Source organism: Taeniopygia guttata, chromosome 1A (assembly GCF_048771995.1).
Source record: "Taeniopygia guttata chromosome 1A, bTaeGut7.mat, whole genome shotgun sequence".
NCBI classification, from domain to species: domain Eukaryota; kingdom Metazoa; phylum Chordata; class Aves; order Passeriformes; family Estrildidae; genus Taeniopygia; species Taeniopygia guttata.
In genome coordinates this window covers 63,362,623-63,389,375 of record NC_133025.1, presented here as the reverse complement: position 1 = coordinate 63,389,375, position 26,753 = coordinate 63,362,623, and the positions used below count along the sequence as shown (strand labels likewise).

The 26,753-nt window shown below is 43.3% G+C and overlaps 2 protein-coding genes across 4 annotated transcripts; one reads left to right on the top strand and one right to left on the bottom strand.

Annotated features, from left to right (window-relative positions):
- The first annotated feature begins 2,323 nt into the window (after window positions 1-2,323).
- Window positions 2,324-5,360, top strand: SYCE3 (synaptonemal complex central element protein 3). 2 transcript variants are annotated; one of them, XM_030263425.4, is made up of 4 exons: window positions 2,324-2,554; window positions 3,427-3,535; window positions 4,444-4,590; window positions 5,302-5,360. In XM_030263425.4, the coding sequence occupies exons 1-4, from the start codon at window positions 2,435-2,437 to the stop codon at window positions 5,322-5,324; spliced, it is 399 nt and encodes a 132-aa protein (XP_030119285.3). In that variant the 5' UTR covers window positions 2,324-2,434; the 3' UTR covers window positions 5,325-5,360. The 2 variants fall into 2 exon arrangements, with proteins under 2 accessions (XP_030119285.3, XP_072779812.1); XM_072923711.1 differs by having other exon boundaries at window positions 2,474-2,554; window positions 3,390-3,535; window positions 4,444-5,360.
- A 4,127-nt stretch (window positions 5,361-9,487) lies between these two features.
- Window positions 9,488-26,714, bottom strand: YBX3 (Y-box binding protein 3). 2 transcript variants are annotated; one of them, XM_072923710.1, is made up of 9 exons: window positions 26,428-26,714; window positions 22,318-22,381; window positions 20,600-20,633; window positions 15,775-15,864; window positions 15,048-15,170; window positions 13,754-13,848; window positions 11,560-11,731; window positions 10,437-10,537; window positions 9,488-10,023 (listed from the first exon to the last, which is right to left on the bottom strand). In XM_072923710.1, the coding sequence occupies exons 1-8, from the start codon at window positions 26,642-26,644 to the stop codon at window positions 10,472-10,474; spliced, it is 861 nt and encodes a 286-aa protein (XP_072779811.1). In that variant the 5' UTR covers window positions 26,645-26,714; the 3' UTR covers window positions 9,488-10,023; window positions 10,437-10,471. The 2 variants fall into 2 exon arrangements, with proteins under 2 accessions (XP_072779811.1, XP_032602240.3); XM_032746349.3 differs by having other exon boundaries at window positions 13,754-13,845; window positions 26,428-26,713.
- Between the last annotated feature and the right edge of the window lie 39 nt (window positions 26,715-26,753).

Sequence of the window (26,753 nt, the reverse complement as noted above, 5' to 3'; positions counted from 1 at the left end):
AGCTGCTGCACCATAGCCTCAAGATGGATTCTAGGACTAAGCAGTAAACTTCTTGAGTTAATTTTCACATTCTAATATAAGACTTAAAACTGTGTCTTATGGCTGATAGACTGTGACTGATCTTTTGGTCAACTTAAGCCCACAGAGGTGTAGAAACTCAGAAGATAAGGGGCTAATGTGTAAGACTCAAACAACAACAGCCACATGGCTGCAGAGCCAACCAAGGATTGCTGGTAACAACACACTGTGAGAAAGAACAAGATGTGGCTGGGGAAAGGGCCATGCAGAGGAAGGGCAGCACTTTTCTGGCACAAAAGCCCTCGATGTAGTTTCTGCAGATAAGCACAACATGGCACAGCACAGGAATGATCTAAAAGTGAAAGAAAACCTCCCATCATTGTCCCAAGCATCTGCTCTGCCTCATGAGCTTTGCCTCTCAAAGTAGCAGGTTTTCTTAATCAAGAAAAATTACAAGCCTATATTTTTAATGGCAATTCTGTTGTGATTTCCAGCTCAGCCCTGCAGTATTTTTTATTTGAAATTTCCAAGGGTAGCACCATATGGAAAGAAACAAAGTAGAAAACTGAAATTACCTTATGATTAGGCATCGACCTTCATCAGCCAGCTGAAGGTCCAGTAATTTGCTAGCACTTTTTCTAGTCAGGGATTTTACTCAGCTGCTTTTGAACCCCTGCAAAACTTAGCAACAAAATGCTCTGCAATAAGGTTGCATTCATGCAACTTAGGTGAATAAATAATTAATTTTATTTTGAAGATAGAGTTTCATCTTCAAACCAGCTACTCAGTTGACAGTGAAATGAGTGATTGCAAGAGATGAGCAAGTCTCCTGCATAATGAGAATACTAATTTACCAAATAATTTAAAAACAGGACTAAGTTTGTGTTTCTGTGGAAGAAAAAGGACAACAAGAGACAGCCCAAACCATTCACGGTTTGGATATTGATCTGAAATGGGACATGACTTGGAGTATGGACAATTCAGAAATGAGATTTGATTCTCACTCTGCTATAAACCAGGTAAGTCCTATGTATTAACGCTTGACAAACCTTGAGTCTTGTTGCACTTTCTCCAGAAAATTTTTAACCTGATTTTGCCTAGTCCTACGAACACCTTCTCCAGCTTTTTTTTTGTTTTAATGATGCAGAGATCATAGAATCACAGAGCAGTTCAGAAGGGACCTTCATAGACCATGCAGTTACAACACCCCTGCTGTGAGCAGAGACACTTTCCACTAGTCCATACAGCTTGACCCTGAAACCACACACACGGCTCGGTTGGACGGACGGGCAGAGCCCAAAAAGAATGAAGGTTAGTAATTCCAAGTGTCGAGTCCTGCATTTTGGCCACAATAACCCCCTGCAGCGTTATAGGCTGGGGATGGCGTGGCTGGACAGTGTTCAGGTGGAAAGGGACCTGGGGGTGCTGGTTGACAGCCGGCTGAGCATGAGCCAGCAGTGTGCCTTGGTGGCCAAGCAGCCAATGGCATCCTGGCCTACATTAGGAATTGTGTGGCCATCAGGAGCAGGGAGGTCATTCTTCCCCTCTGCTCGGCACTGGTGAGGGCACACCTGGAGTGCTGTGCCCAGTTCTGGGCACTCAGTTTGGGAAGGACTCGAGATGCCTGAGCGCGTCCAGAGGAGGCAACGAGGCTGGAGAGGGGCTGGGAACACAATTCCTGTGAGGAACGGCTGAGGGAGCTGGGGGTGCTCAGCCTGGAGAAAAGGAGACTCAGAGGTGACCTTATCACCCTGTACAGCTCCTGAAAGGTGGCTGTGCTCAGTGGGGTTGGTCTCTTTCTCCAGGCAGCACTGACAGAACGAGAGAACATCAAGGGAAATAGAGGGTGGGTACTAGGAAAACGTTTTTTACAGAAAGACTGATAAAGTACTGGAATGGTCTGCCTGGGGAGGTGTTGGAGTCACCATCCCTGGATGTGGCACTCGGTGTCATGGTTTACTCGAGGTGTTAGGGCATGGGTTGGACTCTGTGATCTTGACGGGCTCTTCCAACCTAGTGATTTTGTGAGTTCTGTGATTCGGTCTGTGATGCCGGCGGCGGCGCTGGAAGCGAGGGGCAGGCGGGACACGGAGCGGGGACACGGAGCGGGGACACGGAGCGGGGACACGGAGCGGGGACACGGAGCGGGGACACGGAGCGGGGACACGGTGCCAGGGCACAGCCACAGCCCGGCGCCGCAGAGCGCCAACCGCGCCGATCCCCCGGCCGCCGAGCTCTCCCAAGCGCTTGCGTTCGCGAAACACAGAATCAACCGAGCTCGCGAGCCGGGCGGGAGGGGTGGGCACGGCCGGCGGGCGGCCGCTGGTGTGCCGTTACCGCCCGCGCCGATCGTGAGGGCGGGCGGCGGCCCCGGCGCCTCGGGGGACGCGGCCGCGGCGGCGGCCGAAAGGCGCCCATGGTGTGGGACAGCACCGGGGCTCGGGCTCGCCGAGGGCTCCGGGACAAGGGCGCTGCCCGGTTAGCCTCAGTTTTACCTCGTTGTGTGACGAGACACGCGGAACACCCAGCGTCTGAGGTTTGGCACCGCTTTAAAATGCCACTACAAATCACCCGTCCCGTTCCTCCCGCACATATCGGCAATAAAACCCGGGGAACAGACACCCACCGAGTCTGAGAAGTCATAGGATAAAAACTATGATTTATAAAAACTAAATCACACTGTGCAGTGTGATGTATAAACCACTACACTGAAGCTCTTCGTCTCTTTCTTCACAGCTCTGTCCCATCCATTGGTGGTTTTCAGAAAAGGAAATTAAAGGCAATACTTTGTGTCACATTTTCGGTGAACACTAAGGTTCTAAAACTCTCTTTTTGCCCCAAGCATTTTAGAAAATCCTAGAATTTTAGGCATCTAGGAAATCCTAGAATTTCATTCCCTACAACTAAGCAGAGGTTAGGGAATCATAATCACTAATGTGCCTCTATGGTGACAGAACTCAGTGTTTGTACTTAACCTGGCTGGAGCCTATAATTGTGAAATAAATACTGGTTACACATGAGGATTTTACAGCTAACTTTGAAAATAAGGAGTTGCCCTGGGCCAGAGTATTTGGGAGAGAAGCTGGAAGACAACTGTAACAGGGTAATGAAGTTTACTAGTGAAGGGTTTGACACAATGATCTTTTGTTACTGATATCAAAAATCTTTATTTTGCACAAGCACAGCATATTTTAGCTAATTCTTTCTACTAATTTCAAAATTAGTCACAAATAATATGCAGCATACAGATGACCAGTAACCTTCAGGTCAGATTCTTCCTGAATTCATATGTAAATCTAAAAAGTATATGCTTTTATTTTTTTTTATTGCAATATTACTTTGTCTCAACTATGAAAATCAACTCACTTCAGAGTAAAATAAAGTAGGAGATTCCTGGTTTCCCTATAGATGGCTGAATCAGAATCTCAGGAAGAAAACTATTATAACGAGGGAAAGATGGTGGAGAACTTTAATATGGACATGGAAGAACTTCTGGACGAAATGGAAAAACTAACAGGTGTGGGTCTTTATTAGGAATGATATGAATTTTTGTACTGAAGACATTGAAGATTTATTTTTATATTTATTCTGTAAACTTCCATATGATAGAAATGTAATTAAAACAATCACCATCAACTAATGCCTTTGTGTTCTTAATTGTGAAAAAGCATGTGGTTCAGATGGCTCAGATTTAAAAATCAATAGGTGATGCTTGCTTAATTCAGAGTGTTGGTTAAAACCAGAAATATTACTAAGGTGTTTAATGTACAATTATTAAAATATAGTATATAAAATGAGACTTAATTCTGAAAAAATGATACATATCACCTCTCAGATCAGTGTACTAAGTGAATTCTTGGTAAAATAAAAGGGAAAGTATGTAAGTGTACATTAGTACATAAGTGCAAAACTATTTGCTCAGCTTTATCAGATACTCATTATTAAAAAAAAAAAATTCCATTATTTAAGGTACTGATTATTTCAAGATCAATTCATTACTTAAGCTGTCTTTTAAAATATTTCCTCTCAGTTGCAATCTCCTCGATCTTATTCTTCCTCAGCTAACACAAGCTATAACTGGTCTGGAGGGAGGATTCCTTATATAATAGTCATGTATTTTCAAACACTCTCTTGACCCTTTCCATTTGATTACCTGCTTTGTTGTCATTTTTAGGTGAAGGGTCCATCCTTGTTTCATAATTTACATCAGTGCACTTTCATTATAAACTATTTTGAGACATTTATAAATAAGTAATACTGAACAGTCTATCTAATCTAGTATTACTGTAGGCAGTTTCCATTTTATTTTCCAGCTTTCTCTGAGATCTGAACTGATAATAATTCATTTTATTTATTGAATTTATTTATTGAATGAGCCATTGCTTTTTCCTGGCCAGAAAATAATAATTGCTGTTGTGTTTGCAGTGCGTGCAGCCTGGATGGCCTACGACTACGTGGCCATCCAGACCAACCCAGGCCCCTACAATGCCATGCAGCACTTGGAAGATGCCTTCCTGATGTGCAAAGAGCAGATGGAGAAGAAATGGCAAGAGGTGCTACTGGAATCTAGAGGTGAAGGGCAAAAAAAGGAATAAATTGAACTTGGTCATGCTGCCAGAATGACAGAATCCCTTGGAAAATCACTTAGGCCCCTTTTCCTCCCAGCTGTGGAGGATTCACAGGCACTGTGGGAAATGGGCTTTCCTCTTGCTAAGAACTACTTATTTGTGAACATCTGTGGCAGCATTTTAATGAGATTACACATACAGCTTCATATAGCTGAGGGTAAAAGGCAGCAGTGTGTGTATTAGCATGATGCCCATTCATAATCCCTGTAGTGTTTGCACACACAATTGACACACCCTCTGACCTTTTCCCTGGAAGATCATACTCATTCCATAGTCAGTATAACTGGAATTCTTAGAAACCTGAACAAACTGGGAGGATGGGGAGTAGGGATGCTGTAGAGGACCAACACAGTGGCAGTGGTAGCCCATGGCTTTCAAAGAAAACTGAAGAATTGCTTATTTTCCCAAATGAAACACAGGTTAAAATTCTAGGTTTGCAGATAGAGTGAGAGTTGGTTTTATTTAGTATTATCATCTAGGTGTTCGATTACATAGTTTTATTATTTAGATGTATCAATAGAGTGAGAGTTGGTTTTATTTAGTATTATCATCTAGGTGTTCAATTACATAGTTTTATTATTTAGATGTCTCATTTATAGTTGTTGCATCTTCTTCCATTAGATTTTTAACCATTTCTTTGAACTGTTTTTCCCAGATTGTTCCTCTCAAACCCTCTGAAGGTGGCATGAAATAAAAATGTTTTACCATTACAGACTGCAGTGTGGTGGCACTGCTGCAGAAACCAATTAACCATGTTATAAAACACACTTCTCTCCATACATTCTTACTGTGCGATATTAGAAGATGATAAAAACTTACTTTTTTAGTCAGGATGTGGATTAAGAGCACCACTTCATGGTTTGTGGTTATACATAAATGAGTAATTTATCAGAGACAGAAGTCAGTACAATATGTTGTAAGGATCTTCCCTTTTATTAAAATCAGTCTCTTTTAACTAGAAAGTAAGCTCCATGCAGCAAGTGAGAGCAACTCCCTCTCCTCTGAAGAAGTATATAATCATTTAAATCACATCTAAATAATCCCTGAAAGTTTACCAATTTTTAGGCTGTGTATTTCTTCAAGTGTGGTTGATCTAAATTCAGCCACTGAAGTAGAAAATATGTAGGTAATTTAACTTTGGGGTTTTTAAAAAGGCACCAAATATTTCTAAATAAGAACAAACTTCAAACGCTACACTTCACTTTCCCGTGGGTAGGTCTTCACTTCTCCAAGATTTTCTTCACAGTTATGTGATGATTACAAGAGGAAAGTTAGGGAGAGGCAGCAGTGCTTATTTCTAGAAAAAAACTATACAGCAATATATTTTACTTTGCTATTTTTTTTCCTTTATTTAATTATTGGGTTATTACTCATCATCTACCCTATTTCAGCCCTGCTAGAGCCTGCAGCAAAACCCAGATAGCCCACATTGCAACACCCTTATTTCCTGTCACAGGCGTACAGCCACGAATTTCCAGAAAAAGAAACTAAGTGGAGTAACAGCCCCATCTAGTGCTCACAGAACGGTACCAGTAAACTGGATTGCTGACCTCTCTGAACTCCCCAGCACCCGTTTTCTGCGAAGAGAAGTGTCAGCAGTCGTGTGGTGTGTAACACTGCAAAGCTTTTACCATCCATGGCACAGCAAACTTTACTGACCTTAGTTGTGCACTGCACCTGTTGGCAGGTCAAGAGGCTGATGCCCAAGAATGACCTATCCAAGAGCCACCAAGTGGAGCCATAAATATTCTCAATACTCAAACTCACAGTTTCCATTAAGAGTTTCTTACCAAGAAACACATGAGGCTTATACAAAGCCTTCTGTATAATTCTGATGGAAATTCTTCTGGTTGAAACTGTGCCCTTCTTTTCAGTGTAAAACAACTGAAAGGAGGCTAAAATGAGAACATTTCACACATCCACTAAGGCATCTCGACCTTGTCAGAACATGTCCTAGAGCTCTGTTTAGAATATTTATTTCATTTATTACTACTGCCCTCCTGTTCTTTATTATAGCCTCAATAATCCATATGAGCTGTTTTGCCTTTTAGCATATTTTCAAAATTGCAGTCCAGATTGTTGCAGCAATTTTTCCTGAAATTCAATCTGCAACACCTCTATTTATACAAACCATTAAAATAATGTTATTTTTTTCTGAACAAGAACTGTATCACATAGGCACTACTGGCATGAAAGTGGCAGTGTATAATTCATTAATTCTAAGGACTTTGTGGTCCCACTCAAGACACCATTTACATGTCAAAACTTGCAGCCAAACATTGAAGAATAATGCATTTTGACACCAGTCAGAAAATAGAATGAAGCTGTGAGTCTTTTCTATCACATTTTAAAACTTTAAAATATTACTTATCTCATCAACTGGTGGTATTAAGTCATCAAGATCCGTTTTCTGCTCAATGCATTATTGTCCTGCTCTAGGACTCAAAATTCAATCATAGTAGCCTTGCTCCATTATTGCAAACAGCACAAAATAGAAAGTTTAAGCTACCACTTATTTGACATGGCCTCCAAAATCTTCTCATGCCCTTTACACCTGAGGAAGGATCCCACTGCCACTTGGCTCATGAAGATGCTTTTCCCTACAACTCTGAGCACTTCAGAGCATGAACTTTCTCTCTACAGAATCACACTGGTTCTCCAAAAAGCCAAACCAGCAGAAAGCAGAATGATGTCTAAGGCCATGGCTTCAAACTCAGGATCTGCAAAGAGACTCTCTAGAAAAATCCATAAGTAACAGAGTCAGACATCCACAACTGATTTCACAGCCCTGAGAGCAAACTATGTAGCACAGGCTTCATTTCCAGAGCTTTTTCCAACAGGAAGAGTTTCACTTCCAGGGCCCTTGTTACACCTGTGTAGTTCTCCCACAGCAGCACTGTCTGAGACAGAAGCTTACAGTACACATCTCTCCAGACTGTGAATGCCTTGTATTGCAGTTATGTTCAAACGAAACAATGCACAAAGGAAAGTCTACAGAACTCTCTTCTTCCTTCCTCTATCATCCTCAACAGTTCACGAGCCACAGGGAATGTTTTTGCAGCACATTAGCTACTCCACAAATTCAAAATCCAGGGAGCTAAATGTCTTTTTAAGAAACCAAACCAACACAATACAAACTAAGCTCTCATCTGAAATTCTGCTTGAGGCAAATAACCCATAACCATATTTACAGCACAAGCTGCCAAGAGAAATGACCCTCAATATTGAGCATCAGGTTTATATTTTTTCCTGGCAAATTCAGCTAACAAGAGCACAAAAGGCCTAGTAGAGGAACAATTTATGTACAGCCCAAGACTTCTAAGATGTAATTGTAGTAAGTGCTTTGAACTTTGCTAGAGTTGAGCTTACATTTTTATAACCAGGAAACTGAGGGATGAAGTGGGTTATGTGAGTCACTGGCTTCTGTTTTATGCAAACACTCTTACTAGAGGTAGGACAGAAATAACAAATAGAACTCAATGCTAGCACATTACTCGCATCTCTTCCTTTCTCCCTTAAAAAAAAAAAATATGGGTAGTTAGGTACTTTTGTTAACATGATTCAATCTGACCTACATGTTTGCAGAGATTAAGAAAATTCTCTTTAGCCTGTCAAAACTCTCAAGGGAAAAACACCTATTGAAGGCTATTCAAGTAGTTATGACAAGTTCTGCAGGAACACTTCATATTTACAAATAACTTGCACCTGCTTGTTACAGTGAAATTATCAACCTCTCCCCAACATGCCTATACAATTAGTGCAGAGCAGAATTTAAGCCTAAAAATATTTATCCTGTTTAAGATTTTTTAAAGGTACTATTACTTATATTTTCCTCACCTTACTGCATTTGATTTTGTGTCAAAACAGACATATTTCTTCATCTTCCAAGTAAAGATTTCTTTCTCAACCAAGCCTATGGCTTTCACTTCACAACTCATTAAGAGGTTTCTGATCCCTTGCAATTCAGTCAGCTGTAAGCAGTGCAGCTCAGGCACCACTAAACCTTTTCCCACCCTCCATCTCCCCGAGGCAAAGGCGATAGGGTGCAAGGGCCCTTCCTCACCTTCCCAGAAGCTGGAAGCAAGAGGCTTTCAGGTGCAATTATGCCCTGCACTCTCTGCTTAATTCCTAAAGAATAACAAGATTATTTGTTTGAGAAACAAATATACTTATCTAGGATTAGGGCAATAACAACTTCAAGACAGTGAGAAAGGCTGGACTAACAATGAAGGACACAAGATATGCACCCATATTCAACAGCTGGAAGCAGACTGATAACACCTGGAATACAGCCAAGTTTTAGGGAGGAACATTAAAAAACCACTGACATATGATAGCTCAGTACTTTGTTCATTACACAAGACAGCACAGGTACAGAGATTTAACTGGTTTGAAATAAAGAGTGGAGAAGCCAGTCAAACATTATTCAGAACAGAATCTTAGATAAGGTGGTAGCTACTACACCAGTGCCCTTCTTGAGCAGAGTCTCAAAACTTGGATTCTACTGTTTACACAACACAAAAGCCTAGCAAAAGAGATGAGGAAAAAAACATTCCAGGATCTCACTCCGCCATCCCACAAACTCTTGCCACAAGACAGGAACAGGAAAACCCAACCATTAAACATCATTAGAGCCAAAGGAACAGAGGGAACAGTGTAAGTTATAGCTATTTTGTGATTTCTTCACAGAAGTTGTTTTGTATTAAAGTATATCCACCTAACCATGCTCAGGTATCATCCAGCAGGACACGTACAGCTCTCTTTCACATATAAACACTGAAGGAACAAGATTTAAATAATGAATTCTTTTAAAAGCAAACATGAAAAAACACTCTAAACCATTTTTTTTTTGTAGTTGAAATTACTTTTATTTGTGAGGAACGTCACCCATGCTGCACAGTTTCAAATAGATCTTAACAAGGAAAGCGGAAGTTTGTCCTCCCCACGTCCCGCAGTGAACAGGACTGGCACAGAAAAAAAAAACTCACACTTGGGAGGTTTAGCACCAGCATCCAATAAAAAAAGCATTTTATTTCAATTTTAGTTCTTTGGTTGGTTTTTTTTTCCCTTTTCAGTTTGATACCAAAAGAAAAATTGAAAAAAATCAATACTAGCAAAACAGTGAAATTCTAGGGAAAAAAACCCCAAAAAACAAAAAGCTCCACAGTTGCTGTTGAAACTAGGGAGGTTGTTCTTTCTGAACCTCGCTCTCTTTCTCTCTTCATGCATCTATCTTGTAGGCGTTCCCTGGATCTCAGCTGCTGGTAAATTTTCTTTTACATTTTGGTATTTCAAATCTTTGCTTTTGTCATCACTGTTGACAATTTATTGCTTGTGTGTTTCTTTGGTGTTAATTTTGAGTTGTACTTTAGGACACCTGTTGAAGAGCCACATGTTAAAAACAAAATACATTTTAAGTTACACTCTCTCAATAAATAGAATGTCAAATGAAAAGAGTTATAAAAAGCAGGATAAGCCAGTTGTGCTTATCCTGTCTGTTATAATCAGAACCTTCCTAAAATAAAATAACTAATCAGCAGATGCTACTACTATACACACCAGACAGCTTCCTGGAAAAAAAAAAATAATTATAAAGCAAAACTTACTTTGTGACAAATACAGAGGCAGAGAGAGGGGAGAAAGAAGAGAAAAGCACTATCTTGGTTTGCCTCTACAGCTCTCTGAGAACTTTTCACAAATATCAAGCCATACATAAGGGGATGTGGCCAGAATCCCAGAAGCATACACACTCTGCTTCCATTGGGAAGCAGAACTGTCCATGTTCCTTACCTGAGCGATGGTAAAGGTGCCTGGGGAGCCGGACATTACTCAGCGCCACTCTGCTCTGTCACTGGAGCAGGATTTTCAGCAGGTGTTTCAGTTGCCTTTGTCTGAGACACAACAAACTCTTATTATAGGCAAAGGATGACCTCCACACCCTTCCTCTCTTCAGGATTACAGCCAGCATAATGCAGGTTTTAAAACAATCAAGAAAAATGCATCTCCAGAAAATATTAAATTTTAGCGCATTTCTTGTAATTGAGTATTACACAGCAGATTCTGTCAAGGGAACACCTGAAGTAGACACTGAATGAGAAAATCTTCCCTCATTAAAGTAGAATCTGTGTTTGCAAACAGTTTCCTGAAATTATCTGTTCAAACAGTTCAGGAAATTGAGCTTTCAAATCCACCTCTCATGCTACATACAGAGTTAAGGTTTGTGGAAGCGGGAAAACACAACTGTTTCCACTTCAAAAACAGTTGTTACTGTTATAATTAAGAACTATCCAGAAGCAATCTCTATTCCACTGCCACTTGCTTTTAAGATAAGGTGCTTATTGTCAAAGAGGGTCAGAAGAAGCAGGCAAGGCAATCAGCATGTCAAATTTGGTCATCAGACTTATCCAGCACATGAATACATTTATTAAAAACTCACACAGGGCAGAAGGTCTTGGGCATTCACCCCATTAAAACTTCTGCTACATACAATCATGAAATCATTTGGGTTGGAAGGGGACCTTGAAAATCACCTCATTCCAACCCTCTGCCATGGGCAGGGACACCTTCCACTATCCCAGGCTGCTCAGAGCTCCATCTAGCCTGGCCTTGAACTCTTCCAGGGATTGGGCAGCCACAGCTTCTCTGGGCACCCTGTGCCATGGCCTCACCATCCTCACAGGGAACAATTTTCCCTCATATCCAATCTAAACCTGTCTTGCAATTTTAACTCATTTCCTGTTGTCCTGTCACTCCGGACCCTTGCAACTGTTTTGCCTCATCTTTCCCTTCAGGCCCTGGAAGGCCGCAATGAGATCACCCCAAAGCCCTCTCTTCCCCAGGCTGAAGCAGCCCAATTTCCCCAGCCTTGCCTGGCAGAGAGGCGCTCGTGCCGGGAGCACCGCGCTGTCCATACCTCTTTGCCCTCCTGTGCCGGAGCGCTGGCTGGGCGCGGCCGGCGCCGGTAGTTGTAGGGGCGCCGGTAGCCGCGGCGCAGCGGCTGCTGGCTCATGGCATTGGCTTCATGATGGTTCTCTTTGTTCTCAGCCTCTCCAGTCACCGGGGCAGGGCGTGGGCGAGGGGGCCCTCTGAGAGGGGCACAAAGAGGTGTTAAGAATGAAAGGAGCCCAAGGAAGGTTAAACCACAGTAATTTTAGCCCAGCAAAACCTCCCATAACCAAGTGTCATCCTCAACAGTTTTCAGTGCTAGCAAACCATCCTTTCAGGGTTTAGCTGGCATATGGTTGGAAAGGAAAGACAAAGAAAGTTTGTGTCTCTTCACTGCTGAAGCTACCTCACATATTCTGCTGTCTATCCTGCAATGAAGATGCAGTTAGCCCCTTTGAATTGCTGGCTAACAGAAGAAACAAGCCAGTAGTGGCCACACAGGCTTGAGTTAGCTTTGGCATGGCTACATACCAGCCTAGTCCTATGCCTAATTAATGCATGCAGTCCTTGCAATCCTCCTCACTTCCACCTGAAAACCATTCCTGGATCTTGGCTCTTTGCTTCATGTGGCCCCTCTTAACCAATTAGGAAAAGCACCTATCACAGGTGAGCTGGACCTCATTAAACCCTAATCTATCAAGTCCACGCTCTTAATGTATACAAGAGCATTTCACCTTATTTCTAGTATAAACAATGTTTATAAACTGTCAAAACACAGCCAAAATCCAGTTCCCATTAGCTAATCCAGAGCTACCTAGTCCCAAAAAACCAATTTAGCTTTTCTAAAGAAACCTAACAAAAGTGCCAGTGTCACTGGATTTAGTGCCTGTAAACAAAAGCAATACCTGTGAACTCAAACAGAAGCATTGTGCACTGATAGGATGTATCATTCCTCTCACAGGAAAATTGCATCAGAAAATCACAAGTTTCCATTAGTCATGGACAAGTTACTCAGCCTGTGATTCAACCACATGACGTGCAAAATCCTCACTGGACTTGCTATGGTGCTATCTCTGACTACCCAAAACGAATGAAAACTTTCAGGAATTAAATTTATTCAGCTTGGATGCCAACAAGCAACAAGTATCAGTAGTACCCCATTTCCCACAGTCCTAGATAAAAGAGCCAAATTGAACATGAATTTTCATAAACAGAAAAGCTCAAAGTAGAGATGGAAAGCTCGTGGTTTTAGACCCGGATTCCAAAAGGATGGATCCATGCACAATGGAAGTCATTACAATTAAGAACAATCTTGTTATCCCTATCAAATTCAGCTTGTTGCTGCTCTTGCACCGTTATTCACCTCTTACTTTTTGTTTCTGAACAGATGTGCACATGAAAAAATGGAGATTACATCATTTTCATAGTTCATCTCTAAATTCAGTGTTGGAATTTGACTTCATAAACTTGATAAACAAGGACAATATGATGAGGGGTGACTGAATGAATGGCAGACAAACCAGCTCCTTGAGGACCTTTAAAGGCCATTTGTCCAGCTCCCTTCAACTAGATCAGGTTGAACAGTGTCCCATCCAACCTGATCTTGTAAAGGGCATCTACCACCTCTCTGGGCAACCTGTTTCAGTGTGCTACCACACTCACAGTAAAAAAAGTCTTCCTTCTATTTATTCTAAATCTCTTAGTTTAAAAACATTGCCCCTCATGCTAACACAACAGGCCCTGCTAAGAAGTTTATCCCCATCTTTCTTATAAGCCTTATTCAAGTCCTGGGCAGTCAGATCCCTCAGCCTGCTGGCCATGCTGCTCCTGCTGCAGCCTAGGAGATGGGTGGCCTTCTGGGCTGCAACTCCACATTTACCAGCTCACACACAAGTTTTCACCCACTAGCACCCCCAGCAGGGTCCCAGATCAAGGATTTGGTTATTACTTATCCAGGAAAGTATGAGTGTTCAGCTGGGAGGACATGGATACTGCAGCTCACTTCAAAATGCTGCTCAGTTGTGACACGTAACGGGATGCTAAGAATCCTTTGCCCTTTCTGGGCCATTATGATTCTGAACATACAAGCACATGAACCAAATTTCTCCGAGTAATGAAAATGCTTCTCACTGTCCCTACCATTTGTATAAGCGTTCCCACACTTGGAAGCCTGTACAGAACACAAAAGCATCTGAGTAACTGAGCAGAGGAACTGCACACACCTGCGATAGCGGGGACGGTAGGTAGGATTCCTGTGCACTTGCTGAAGTTGTCCTCCTTCTGTGACCCCATCCTTGATTTCTCCCTCACCACCCTGCTACCAAAAGAAAACAGAAGTGTTGTATTTGACAGGCAGTGTATTAACCATAACCCTGAGTGCAAGCTCAGAACCAATATATCAGTACAGAAACCCCAGCATAATGGGTAAAAAGAAGCAGCAGATTCTCAAAAGGCTTAAATTTGAGGAAAGTTAAGATGAGGACAAAACAAGAGCCATCAGTGCCGCCCCTGCTCCTCACAGACTAGGAAGCTGTTCTTAGAAACATTCTCTCTGATACATGTTAAGTGCATTTCACTACATGAAATGCACTGTAAGGGGTACATGTTATGGAGAGGCAGTACTGATCAGCACAATTCTTTATCTGAAAAGCTAACAAAGACTTCACACAGAAATTTGCCACAGACCACTTCACATTCTACCCAAAGCCTCATTGCACAGGGAACCCCCCAGAAAAACATCAAGAAATTTTAAGATATATAAACTGTATTACCTAACATCAAACACTCTTTCTACACAGTCCTTTAAATCTTTCAGAGAGGCAGTGGTTATCTTTCCCCTTTAGTTGTTAATTGATAAAGCTGCACATTGATTTCAGTGGTGTTTTTTCTGTTTTGATTTTTGTTTGTGGTTTGTGTTTTAAATGGCAGCTGTCAGTAATGTCTATTTTATAAAATGTTACATGACTTAGAGTTCCTTGTGTATTATTCTTCCCTTTAAAAGAAGGAATTTAACAAGATATCTAGAAACAGAAGTGCATTTTCTGCATCTGATCCAGTAGGAAGCAAAAGCTGTAGCCTCCTGACAGCCCTTAGCAGTCTACCTTAAGTTTGACAGGTACCCATCCCATTCTACACAGCCATTTTAACCACCATGGCCATACACAATTAAAAATCCCACAGTCAACTGTGATGTTCTCTCATATATAAAACTGATCAGGATAACTCAATATCCAAAGGAATAGATAGTAAGAACAGGTAGTATCTGACAGCAGCCACGGTATACTTGAGAGACTCTGAACTCAAAAAAATAACACTTCTCAGTTTACAACAGCTTTATAGTACTTATCCACTTTGCAATACCAAACTGTCCTGGTTTTGTCAAGATGACTTGTACACCATAACTTGAAAGCTTATTAGGCCTTTGTAGCATGGTCAGAAGTGTCTCAGACAGTCAGGTGAGAAATAGCCCTGCCAGTTTTGTGTGTGGCAGTAGCAATCCAGGGAAATCAAACTCACACTCCGAGGTGGGCCCCGGCGTCGGCCAAAGTAGCCCCGTCGATAGCGGCGCCGGTCCGCAGCGTAGCGGCTGCCTTCCACGGGGACTCCATCTGGACCAGTGACATTAGCTGCTTCTGCACCCTGAAAGGGCAAAAGAAAGGCAGCCAAGGTGGTGTGAGAAGAGAACAACCAGCTACAGGGAGAAGATGAAACAGGAAAGAGGCTTTTTTGCCTAAGTTCCAAGCTACAGCAATTCCTTTCTCCTACACAAGGCAAAAGGAGGTTTGCTATTCCAAACCCCTCCACCGAGAGTTAACCATGAGTTAAGATACTGAAATCCTACCCAACAGGCTGAGTTCAGAGGAGGAAGCAAGAATAAACTGACTGAGGGAAAAAAACCTCAAAGAATGCTCAGGAAAGTAGAAGCATAAGGAAATTGAAAGTTCTTACAGTTATTAAGCTACTAGACTCCGATAAAAATTTTCAGGTCAGGTTGTAGGCTTCACATGTTCCCTCAAGTAACAGCTGCAGATTGAAGAAACACTAGGATGCAGTTTCCTAGTAGTTTTGATACATATCTAGAAATATGCCTTATGACACCTTTAAAAAACAGATTTCCCCCAGAAAAGCTACATGAAAGCCACCAACTCAGTGGTTAACACACCAGATGGAGACATCAAAGACACAGCTAAAGTTGTAACATTATCTCTGTTGGACCACACCCTGAGGCTCCAGGATCTCTCACCTTCTCTCCCTCAACCACATCAAACTCTACGGTCTCTCCATCGCCAACACTGCGCAGGTACTTCCGTGGATTGTTTTTCTTTATCGCCGTCTTGAAAGGAAGATGCATAAAAATATATTATTTTATGTTACTTATCTTACACATTCTTAGCCCTACAGATGAGGGAAGGGCAGTATTTCTCTGCTAAAATTCCAACTCTACACACCAGAGCAGTCACCACACTAAGGTATTTCAAACACACAGATATCTCTTATTTTACAGGCCCACCAATACTCAGTTCAAGGTCTCATCTTCTCTCACTATTAATGAGTTTATAAATCAGCTGCTGCCCCAGGATTTGTTCAGTCCAATATAAAAATTACTACAAATCTCTGCATGAGCAGAGTTCATACTCAGTGCCTGATTTCCTCCAAGCTGCACCAAGGCAGCGCTAGCATCAAGTGTGATCCCTGCCTTCAGTCATTAGGAGAGTTGTAGATCATCTAAAGAGAACTCAAGACCCAGAGCATTTCTGTAGAAGCATTAACCATATGGTATCATGGCAAGTCATAGCAACTAGAAAAAAATTACTGTAACTCTGGTGTAACAAATTAGCCTTTTATCTAAGACCCCCAAATATTAGGCGAGTCTGTGATAACACAGAATAGTACCAGAACAGACAGATACAATCTTGGCCATCTCTTGGACAGAAACCCCAAAGTACCACAATAATAGCTATTAATAATAATACTATTATTGTTACATAAACATAACAACATGGGTTTGGATCACAGCCAGTTGTACACCTCCTCAGACTCACAGAAACATTCAAACCTCCTGGAGCAATTTTCAGTCTGTCATCTACAAATACCTTGCTCAGACTCTGTGGAGTATTTCTAGGACTCCACAAAAGGCTGTTAGCAAGACAAGCCTACAGTCTGTTCATTAGACAAGGCTTTGCAAACTGGAAGATGTCAAGGAGAAGAGACCAAGACATGCATTGTACAAGCTAATCCAGTAGCTATTTTCTTACTGAAAGATTATTATCTGCCCTAGATTAAAGACCAATTCACATTCAGTTTCCTGATGTGGGAACTTTTAGTTAGCATGAAGGAGGGAGGTGCAGAGCCAGCAGAGAGAAACACACATGGAAACACAGGGCATAAATCCAGCTTAAGAAATGGGATGTAGGGCAGAAACAGGAGAACCAGTAGTCCTATCTGTCCGCAGTTCAAGAAAAACTGCAGAATGACCATCAGTGGAACTGTTACCTTTGCATAGCAACAATATTTAGTCAACAATAGCCCCAAAATATTTCCAACTGAAGGAAAAATTTATTCAGTTTAAAAGCTCATCTTGACTAGTTAAAGAAACCTATTTTTCTTGCTGCTCAATACAATCTCCTTTGTTTCAGGCAACAGACCAGCATGTCCTTCTAGCCATACCTTTCTTTATATCCTGCAGCATCCCTGAACAGCCTAAGGAAGGGCACAAGAGTGTACATACTATAACTGTCAAAGCAAAAACATTCCAAGAGGTTTGGGGTTTTTTAATACAGAAACAGAACAAGCTATTCAAGTCAATTCCTTTGGGAATTACTTTAGCAAACAGAGACTCCACAATTATGTCAAACAACTTTGTTTGCTTTCTGCTGATCTTTTAGTGTAACTGTCTGAAAATCAGATCGAAGTGTTTGCTTTTCGGTACTAGTTTGCTTTAATATACTAGTACTAAAACCCTTAATCTGCAGCAAAGTTAATGATTTAGTGCTATTTGTACTGAAACAACTGACTAAAACTTTTAAGACTTCTGTTTTGTATGTGACAGAGATGTCAATAAGCTGTATTTCAAACTCCTTCCCCTACCCTTTAAGTGCAGAAGAAGAAAGGACTAACAAGTTTCTTTTCAGCAGAGAGTACATGTAAGATAGATGAAACTCCTCAAATATCCTTCAAAAAGCATAATGAAAGATAAAAGCAACAATATTCCACATGTTCTGTTCCCAGCTTTATGGGCAGAAACTTCAAGTTCAATCCAGATCTGCAATTGCCAACAGAAGGTAGAGGCTGCAGTAGGCTGGAGCTTGTTTTATAAAGGCAATCAGGACAACTTGGAGTAAATCCTAGAAATCCAAGCAGAAACCCTAGAGCTTTACTACTTCAGCTGCAGATAAACATCACTGAAATAAGCCTCTAACAAGCCTAAGCTCTAAGCTTGATGAAAAGACTTCTACTCTGTGTACCCAGAGGGGAGAGAGCACTTTTCTCCCTGTCACTGTTTAGCAGCATCCTGCAGGCTCCAGCTTCTCTGATTCAGAAGACAGATGTTTCACATTAACAGACAACGCTCAACAACAAAGTCTTTCCATTCCCAGGGGGAACACTGATGAGCAGGCAACAAGAAGAGCCTCCAGAGCTAGTTCAGGTTCTTGTTTGAGAGAGTTCTTTCCATATGCTCATACCACCACATGATCAGCACATCCAGCATTGTCCCAGTAACAGCCAAAATTTGTTACCGATTCCTGGTGCGGGTCCTTCAGGCTGTGCGTGATCAACACAATCCAGTGAAGTGAAGAGAAAGATTAACTCCTCCTCACATCTCGCTCATTTAAACTCTACCTAATTAAATGTAACTGCTCTGGATGCTGGCACTCTTCCTGTTGTTAAACTGCAAGACACGCTGCAGCCCACGTGGATCCCTTCTGCTCACAGCACCTGTAGCTGACTGACACAGTGCCCTGGACAGCACCTTGCACCAACCAACCAGACAGGGATGCAAGGCCAAGAATTGCCCTTCCAAAAAACACTGCCTGTGGCCCCTGCAAGACAAAGGGTTAACTCAAAGCAAGCCATGCATGCCCTAAAAAGAAAAGCATTTTAATCTGTACTAGCTATAAATAGCATCCAATAGCCAGACACCAAGCACTAACCCCCATTCCAATCATGAGATCGGCCTGTTCCCTCCCGGTGCAGATGCATGCAGGGGAGGCAGGGAGAAGCTGTATCTATTCAACTAGGTCAGCCTTATTCTGAAGGGATTAGGAGTGTAATCCAGCCCCTCCCAGACACGAGGGAGGGGCACAGCAGGCACTATCAGTGCAGAGGGAGCTTGAAGCAGGATGTTTGCTCACAGCATGGATTTGCCTCCCTCGTCAGACAGCCACATCAGGAGATCTGGCCAGAACGTCCCAGGCTCTGGGAGTGAGCACATCCATGTACAGGATGAGGAACATCTGACTGCTGCCACGCCAGAGCAGCACTAGAAGCCTCTACTCTGCCATGCTCAGCCTGCCAAGAGGGTTAATCTGATGCAGGCCTAACATGATGTGGTATTTCTGAAACAAAGCCAGTTTTGCTCACACCAAAAGGACTTCAGCCATAGGCAAGTGCCCACCCCTCTCCACACACACCCACCAGTTTACATTTAGGAGAATAATCTCCTCTACAGGTAAAGGAGACAGAACAGCATCAATAACACTACCTTTCTGTTTGGGTCACAGCTGGCAGCCTAACCAAGCAGAACAACACTGATCCATGTTATCTGTCGTCAGCACTACAGCCATTTTCGGGAGTATTCTCCAGGGAGCATACAGTTTTCTCACAAGTATCAAGGAAACCTTATTTGTCTTTAAGGCAGTGCTGCCTATACAGAACACATTTCTCTTCCAGAACTGTTCCCACCCTCCTCTGGACACAATCCCATCAGACCATAGATGTGTCAGCATGCCCACAGCACAGGCTGCTAAGGAAGGAAAATGACCATCAAAAATCAGTATATGCATTGACAGTTCTTGCTCTCAAGCCACCAGCTGAACGAGGAACATGTACTGTGCACACTTCCCAACATCATTTTCTCTCAGATAATGGGTATAGACCCTATGACCCAGAGAAACAGTTACCACTGTTACACAGTTACCACTATTTAGTCATCAAGACACAAGAACTAAACTAACTCTCAGTGTTGACTCTCCAGCTAACGACATATGCAGGTATCCTCATTCTCAGTGACTGGCTCTGGGAACAAACTTCCTGGTTACATTTGATAGAAATACTGTTACTTACACCACAGAGAAAGCTCCTGCTTTCAAAGATCACATAAGCCTGCAGACATTTTATATGGGACAAACTCCAGGGGCAAGATTACAGTTTCTGGTGAATGATGCAAAACCAGATCTAAGCCAACTAATCATTTGACATCAGCACGGAGACAGCATCCTCTGTCTTGCCATTATTTGCCTGCAATCTGAGAGTCACAGTATAAACTTAGAACAGCCTCCTGACAGCTCAAGGAAAGTTAACCAATAAAGAGCTGCTGGGCAAGCTCTCTCTGTTTGGGCATACTTGGCACACAGCCTTCCTCCTCTTCTAACTAAGAGCAGCTGCCTTGTGCAGAAACAGCTGAGGGCAACCCAGGCTGGTCAAGAGCCAGACTAGATCACTTTCTCTCCAATACCAGGGAGGGCAGACAGAACAGACCTGCAAGTGAGGAGGGTAGAAAGAAACAAAAGGCACAAGGAGCATGAGGAAATAGGGGGAAGGACAAACAACAGCAGCAAGGTATTCACAGAGGAGTCATCTCACCAAGGGGAGACAACCAAACAAAAACCACATCAAAAAACACCTTCACTGTTCAAATTAGAGCAGACAAAAAGGGTTAAGAAGGGTTAAAATACCTAGCCCTTCATAGAGAAAGAAAACAACCTAATATTTCTCCCTGAAATTTCAACACAGACATCCACTCAAGTTATCTGCAGAAAATATTCTAAGGAGAAGCCAGGACAAGGTTGGGTAGCTGTTGCAGGAAGCTGCATTAGAAACCTACCACAGCACAACTCCTGCTGTCTTACCTGATGAACAAACACATCTTCTTTGGTATCATTTCTGTGAAAATAAAGTGAGAAGTCGTAAGAGTTTAGACTAAAGAGACTTTAATAGAAATTCCTGGCTTTTCAAGTGAAACCCTCCTTCTCTCAGCCTGTAGCACATGCCCTGAATTCCATACATTCTGTCTAAGTCTATGCTACCAAAACCCTGCTCTGAACTTCTATGGTCATTTGCTTGAGAACAGAAAGGGTTCCCGTGCCTTCAAAAGCGTGAGAGGATGGGGGAGGTTCTCTAATCTTCTGGCAAATATTCAGTGTTTTCTTTTTATGCAGGGCAGAGTTGATGACTGGACTTCTTGTTTTTCACTACTCTAACTCCCCAAAAACACTTCCAGAGAGACTGCAACCTGAGCTGTTACCCCAGAGGTCAAACAAGACCATCAACAGGACTGGCCACAGCTGTTAACAGAGATCTCCTTTCAGTGAAATTCAAAGCAAAGAGGCATAAGAGGTGTTAGGAGAGCCCACAGGAGGAGGACCCAGACATGAACGTGAGGTTTTCTGGATTAGAACACTTCAGGCTTCCACATACAAAACACAGAGATAAGTCTGAGACCTTGAATCTGTGTTCCCATGCAATAAAAAAGAGCCTAAGTTCTGCCATCTGTTCACTCAATTCCTTCTCAGCAAACAGAACAGGTGGGTCAAAGAGTCTGAAGATAATGTATATTCCCAAATGTGTTGTCATGGATTGAAGCAACAGTAGACTTCATGTTAGGAAGAAAGCTAACAAGTTATTACACCACAACCAGGTGAAGGCTCTTATAATCAACTGCTATTACAGATTTTAAGAGGACTTCCTAATTAAACGACTCTTCTTCTAAGCTTACAGATAATAACCTCAGAGACTAATACCACACCATGACTGGCTTCAGATCCATGGAGTCTTCTACCCCTTTCTGCACTGTCCAACTCGCCCAAATCTGCTTTATGTGTAACAGCTCAAGGACTTGCAGAGTGAAATAACTTGCCAGGTATGTTTTTGGAAGACAAGTATTCAGCATGCAGCAGTTTCATTCCTCAAAAAAGCACACAAGATATTTAAGCCCCTCAACCACAAATATATTTCAGCCTTAAAAGCCAGAGTTTCCTCCAGTAAATTGGAAGCTTAGGTCTTTTGCACCTAGAGTTGCAGTATGATCACTCTCACCTACAGCTGTTTGGATTCTCACTGCTATTCAGAGGTTTGTTTGTGCCCAGAGAGGAGGGGGAAAAACCAAAATATACAAGGAGAGAATTTGTAGGATACCCAGGCCTGGCATATTTTCAGTGAGATACTACCAGAGAATCTCAACGAGTATCCACAGGAGGTATTCTGACCAGGCAGTTACCACTTGAAGATTACCCAAAAGTACTTCCCCGCATCCTCCTACCTTTCTCAGGCCTTCAAAAGAAGCCAGGCAGTCACTAAAGAATATGCAACTCATTAAGAGTGTAGTAGAAGTAAACATGAGAAACTGGTAACAGACCAAATTTGTAGTGAGTTTGACTCTTTCTGTTTTTTCCCCATACACATAACCTTGGATTGGGGGCTGAGATGTTTAAGAAAGTTTGCTGAGTACCTGGCCTAAGCTGACTATCAACTGCATGAACTTGTAGTCAGGTCCTGAGGTCACTGTTGCAACCAGTAATACGTGGCCTATCTTGTGTACTACAAGTCTTAGTACAGAATTTAAACATACCTGTTGATAAAGCCATATCCGTTTCTGACATTGAACCACTTGACTGTGCCAAGAACTTTGGTGGCTGGAAAGGAAATTATAGACGTTAATCTAAAATATAAGAAAGTACAATAATGTTATATAAACACTTCTATAATTGTATATGAAGCTGCAACCAGACTTACTCTGTTCCCTTAAAACTCAAAGTGTGCCTTCATCTCCCAGTTCAGCTCATTCTAATGCAGTAACAAGACACAGTGCTTTAACACACTATTCTTCAGTCAAGGGTTTACCACACAGCACAAAACCTAGCTCTATTCCCAAAACTGACCATACATCCCTTTTTTTAATTTCCTATCCCAGAAATAGGCAGCAAAGCTGAAAATCCCACTGCCATTAATCAGCTCTTTTTCGATTAGTAGCTAGACATGAAACATAGCTGAAGGAAGCTGTTTAAAACTCCTCTCTTTCACTTACAGTTACCCTTCTTTCTTCCTTGGAAACCAGAACTGCCCAAAGAAGCAGTATCAAGTACTGTGCAACCCTCTCAAGGGCAAATGCAGTACATCCTTGTTCTGGTAAAGCTCCTTTTTGCATTTTCAGCATCACACAAACCAAGTAAGACCCCACAAGACTTATTTTTTAGTACTCCTACTGCTAAGATAATCTGTGATTGTGATGACTTAAGCTTTCATATTTTTCAGATTCTGTACTGCCTTAGTGTGCAACTCTGGACTTCATATAAAGTGTTAGCAAGTTCTCTTCACAGTTGAATTAGACAAACCAGTCCTTTTCCAGCCTGAGAACCAAGGACACTGTTACAGCTTCAGGCCCCAAAAGTACAAAGAACAGCAAATTGAGGAGAGCAACACGGGAGAATTGGACTTCATATCTGAAGCTACAATTGGACAATTAACCCCAATATGTAAATGGAGAAAAACTTATAAAAGTGTGAACACTTGTGACCTGGAGTCCATTTTCAGTGCAGCTATGGCCAGTCTCCTGTACTGCCCAAAGTGTATCCTTTGAAGGCCTTTCAACAAGTACCTGTTGTATTCCCTTAACTCTGTTTAGCCTCTGTTCCAGGTTAGCCTCTCTAGGTATCAATTGCTCAGTTACAAAGTGACCAACTTCATGTTCCATCACTTTCAGGATCACGGCAAGCTCCTGTCTCAACACTAAAACAGCATCTACTTAGAAGCCACACTGCAGTGTCTTATAGGACCCGGCAAAACCTGTTTCTCCAACTTATAGGAATGTGTAGGAGGAACTCGACAGTGGTGGAGGAGGCAGTTCAACCCCTCCTTACCTCACAGCAACTGGATGGGCACCACCAATTTGTACTTTTCAAACCCCTAGTTAAAGGAGAGTTTTAGCCTCTATAATTTAAGAGCTGTTACTTGTTAACACAGTTTGATAACAACTACTTAAGCAACCTGTGCAGTACTAACCTGAAAAGGGTCTAGTCACAGAAAACTGCTTGCTAAAAACATGTGATAGATGTTTTGGGGGTAGCAGGAACTCAAGAGGCAATTAAAAGTTTAAAACAGACTAGAGACTCTCCAGTTTAGAAGTCCACATGACTCTGCTAAAGGCAAGAATACACTGTAAATTGTTACCTTCATCTACTCTACATCTGTATTCTTTTCTAAATATTCACAAGGAGATGACAGAGCCAGCCAGACCTTTGGGTTCACAGAGTCTTGCCATTCTCATACACCCCTCAAGTAAGAACATCTGACAACAGCAGTGCATTGTAGCACTGCTGCTGTTATGATTGTCAGTAATAGGCCCTTTCTCACTGCCCTTTTAGAAGTGAAGTTTTTGGTCTCCTTTAATACACTTTTTAGTAGAAAATGTTCTTATTCAGAAGCAGTGAAGTCTTAACATGACTGAGATATCGCCTAGAAAAAAGGACTCTGCCTAGTACAACATGCATTCCCAAGAATTCTTCTTTACTGGAACAGAAACACATTTTTCAGTGCCAAATACTGGTTCAGTAAACAGTGTTCAGCACCAGTATTTATAGCTGTGCTTTTAGGTTTGGTTTCATAGGGACATCACCACATACAGACACTTCCACCTACCACAATGGCATTGGCTACAAGAGCTCCCTACACTCAGGCAAGTCAACAGCAGGGGACAGGGGGACACAGATATAGAGCCAAAGGTTCCTGCAGATTTTGGCCTGCTTTGAGAAGCAGTGCCAGCACCACTGCCTCCCTCAACATCATCCCTTCCCTCCCCTGCAAAACAGCTTTGGAATCTGTTAGCCTACTTGAACCAGATTAGGAAGAAGCCTAGGAAGCATGACAAAAACCCTCAGAGAGATCAAGAGGCTGGGAAGGAGAGGCAGTCAAAACTCACTCTGTGGCCAGCTGGCTGCTGCTAAGTGGAGGAGTATGCACACAGTTTGAAAACAACATTGTTCCATGGGAGAGACTCCAATATATTCCCCCTAAGACAGTGTGCTAGTGAAATACTATTCCCTGCAAACATTTACAGTCTCCCCTAAGTATCACTGTGGGCCAAAAGAACCTCACACAACAGCATGACTTTGAACATCCATGGCACAGTCACTGGTAAGCCTGAGCAGGGAAGTCTGGCAGGGAGGAGGACAAGCCCAGAGGAAAACACAGTAACCAGCTAAACTGATGAGTCACAGAAGGCAGTTGATGTGCTGACGTACATCCCACCAGCAAGTGGAAGCCCATATATTTCTACAAGATGCTGTACTCTGATGCTATCAGAGGAAACAATCACCAGCCACGCCTACCCATGACAAAACAGCCTTTTAACAAGGAGAGCCAAAGCTTCCTGTGACCAGGAGAAAAGGAAAGTTGAGTAGCCTTTACCCATATTCCTAGAAGTCAGATATTTGGAGGCCTCAGGCAAGCATAAGATTTTGCTTCTACCGCAATCTTTGTAAAAAAAAGCTTAAGGGAACATAACTACACCGGTGACCATTAACAGGGACATTTGAGGTGGACTTTAACCTAAGTCCATTTTCAATCAGCATTTACAGTGATCCTTTTCCTCATCATTCCTCATAAAAAGCTTGCCTAGCAATAAGGCCATTCTGCAAAACCATCACCATGGTGGTTTTCATTTTTGTGCCAGTTCAGGAAAGGCACTTCTACCTTCACTTCCCCCCACCCCTTCTCTCCAAGCAATAGGAATAGGTGAGCAAGATAAAAAACATTACCAGGAATGAAACAAGCCACATTAAGGCACAACGCAGCCAGATACACCAGCAGATATGGATGTGCTGATTCCTGCATGCTAATTACTGACAAATGAGGTAACGGGAAAAAAAAGAATCACACAAGCTGTGGCTCTGATCTCTGCTTAGCTAGAATTCTTCCTAACTCCATTCCAGAGGAATCCTTTACCTGGCTTCTCTTTCTTGCAGCAAGACCTCCGTCTTCCTCTTCAAAAGAGAAGGTCCTGTGTATCCTTAAGGAAATCTGGGACTCTACACTGTAAGTCGGTTTCAACTTTGCCTTTACCAAGCCCTCGGAAGTTACATAGATAGAAACAGTACACCCCTATCGGCAGTAGCCTGCAGATGGAAGTCCTGTCCTTTTCAACAGGTTGATCCTATTTAATCGCAATGAAAAGGAGTCACAGTTGCCATGCACCGGGCTTGAGCAGAGAGACGGCAACATGACATTTCGTTTGCCTTCTTACTGATAGTAAAGTAGAAACCAAACCCCGCCCCTCCAACATAAGCAAACCCCACTAAACCGGGAAGCATTACTAATGCAGGCTGCTTAGTACGGATAGAAAAGTTGTGCCAGGACCTTAAGGAGAGGCACACATGCTTTCCAGCAGCCCTCCCCGGGGTGCCGCCGCCGGCAGGTGCCGGGAGGGGCCGAGCGGGGCCGTGCCGCGCTCGCTGTCCCGCACGCTCGGGGCCGATGAGGCGCACGGGCTCCCGCCCAGCTCCCAGCGCGTCACGGCCGGCGCGGCGCGGCTCCCCCGGCCCGCGGGAGGAGGCGGAGGCGGCCCGGCCTGACTCACCGCGGGGGGGGCGAGCGCGCCGGCCCGGGCTGCGGGCGGCGGCCGCCGGCGGAGCCCCTGCCCCGCGGCAGGTGCGCCGCGAAGTTGCGAGCGGGGCTCGGCACTCACCCAGCACTTTCTTCGCCGACTCGGCCGCCGCGGTCGTGGCTGCGGCGGCGGCGCCGGGGGCCGCCTCAGCGACAGCCGCACCCGGCGCGGAGGCGCTGGCGGGGCTCTTGGGAGCGGCGTCCGGGGCGGCGGGCGCGGGCGGCGCGGCGGCCGCGGCCGGGACGGGCGGCGCGGCGGGCGCGGGGCTGGCGGCGCTGGTCTCCGGCGCCTCGCTCATGGTGCCGGGCGGAGGTGTTGGGTGCTCGGCCGCGTTCGGTCTTACTGCCCCCAAAATGGCCCCGCCGAAGTTTTAACACAGTCAGCGGGGGCCGGCGCGGCACGCGCGC

Bases quoted from the DNA above. Each gene is read 5' to 3' on its own strand.
- SYCE3 (XM_030263425.4), top strand. From the start codon at position 2,435: ATGGTGTGGGACAGCACCGGGGCTCGGGCTCGCCGAGGGCTCCGGGAC. The intron at 2,555-3,426 runs GTTTGGCACCGC...GTTTCCCTATAG, and splicing joins CGGAACACCCAGCGTCTGAG to ATGGCTGAATCAGAATCTCA. The intron at 4,591-5,301 runs GTGAAGGGCAAA...TGTTTTTCCCAG, and splicing joins GGTGCTACTGGAATCTAGAG to ATTGTTCCTCTCAAACCCTC.
- YBX3 (XM_072923710.1), bottom strand. From the start codon at position 26,644: ATGAGCGAGGCGCCGGAGACCAGCGCCGCCAGCCCCGCGCCCGCCGCG. The intron at 22,382-26,427 runs GTGAGTGCCGAG...TTTCCTTTCCAG, and splicing joins GTCGGCGAAGAAAGTGCTGG to CCACCAAAGTTCTTGGCACA. The intron at 10,538-11,559 runs GTATGGACAGCG...GTTGTGTCTCAG, and splicing joins CGGCACAGGAGGGCAAAGAG to ACAAAGGCAACTGAAACACC.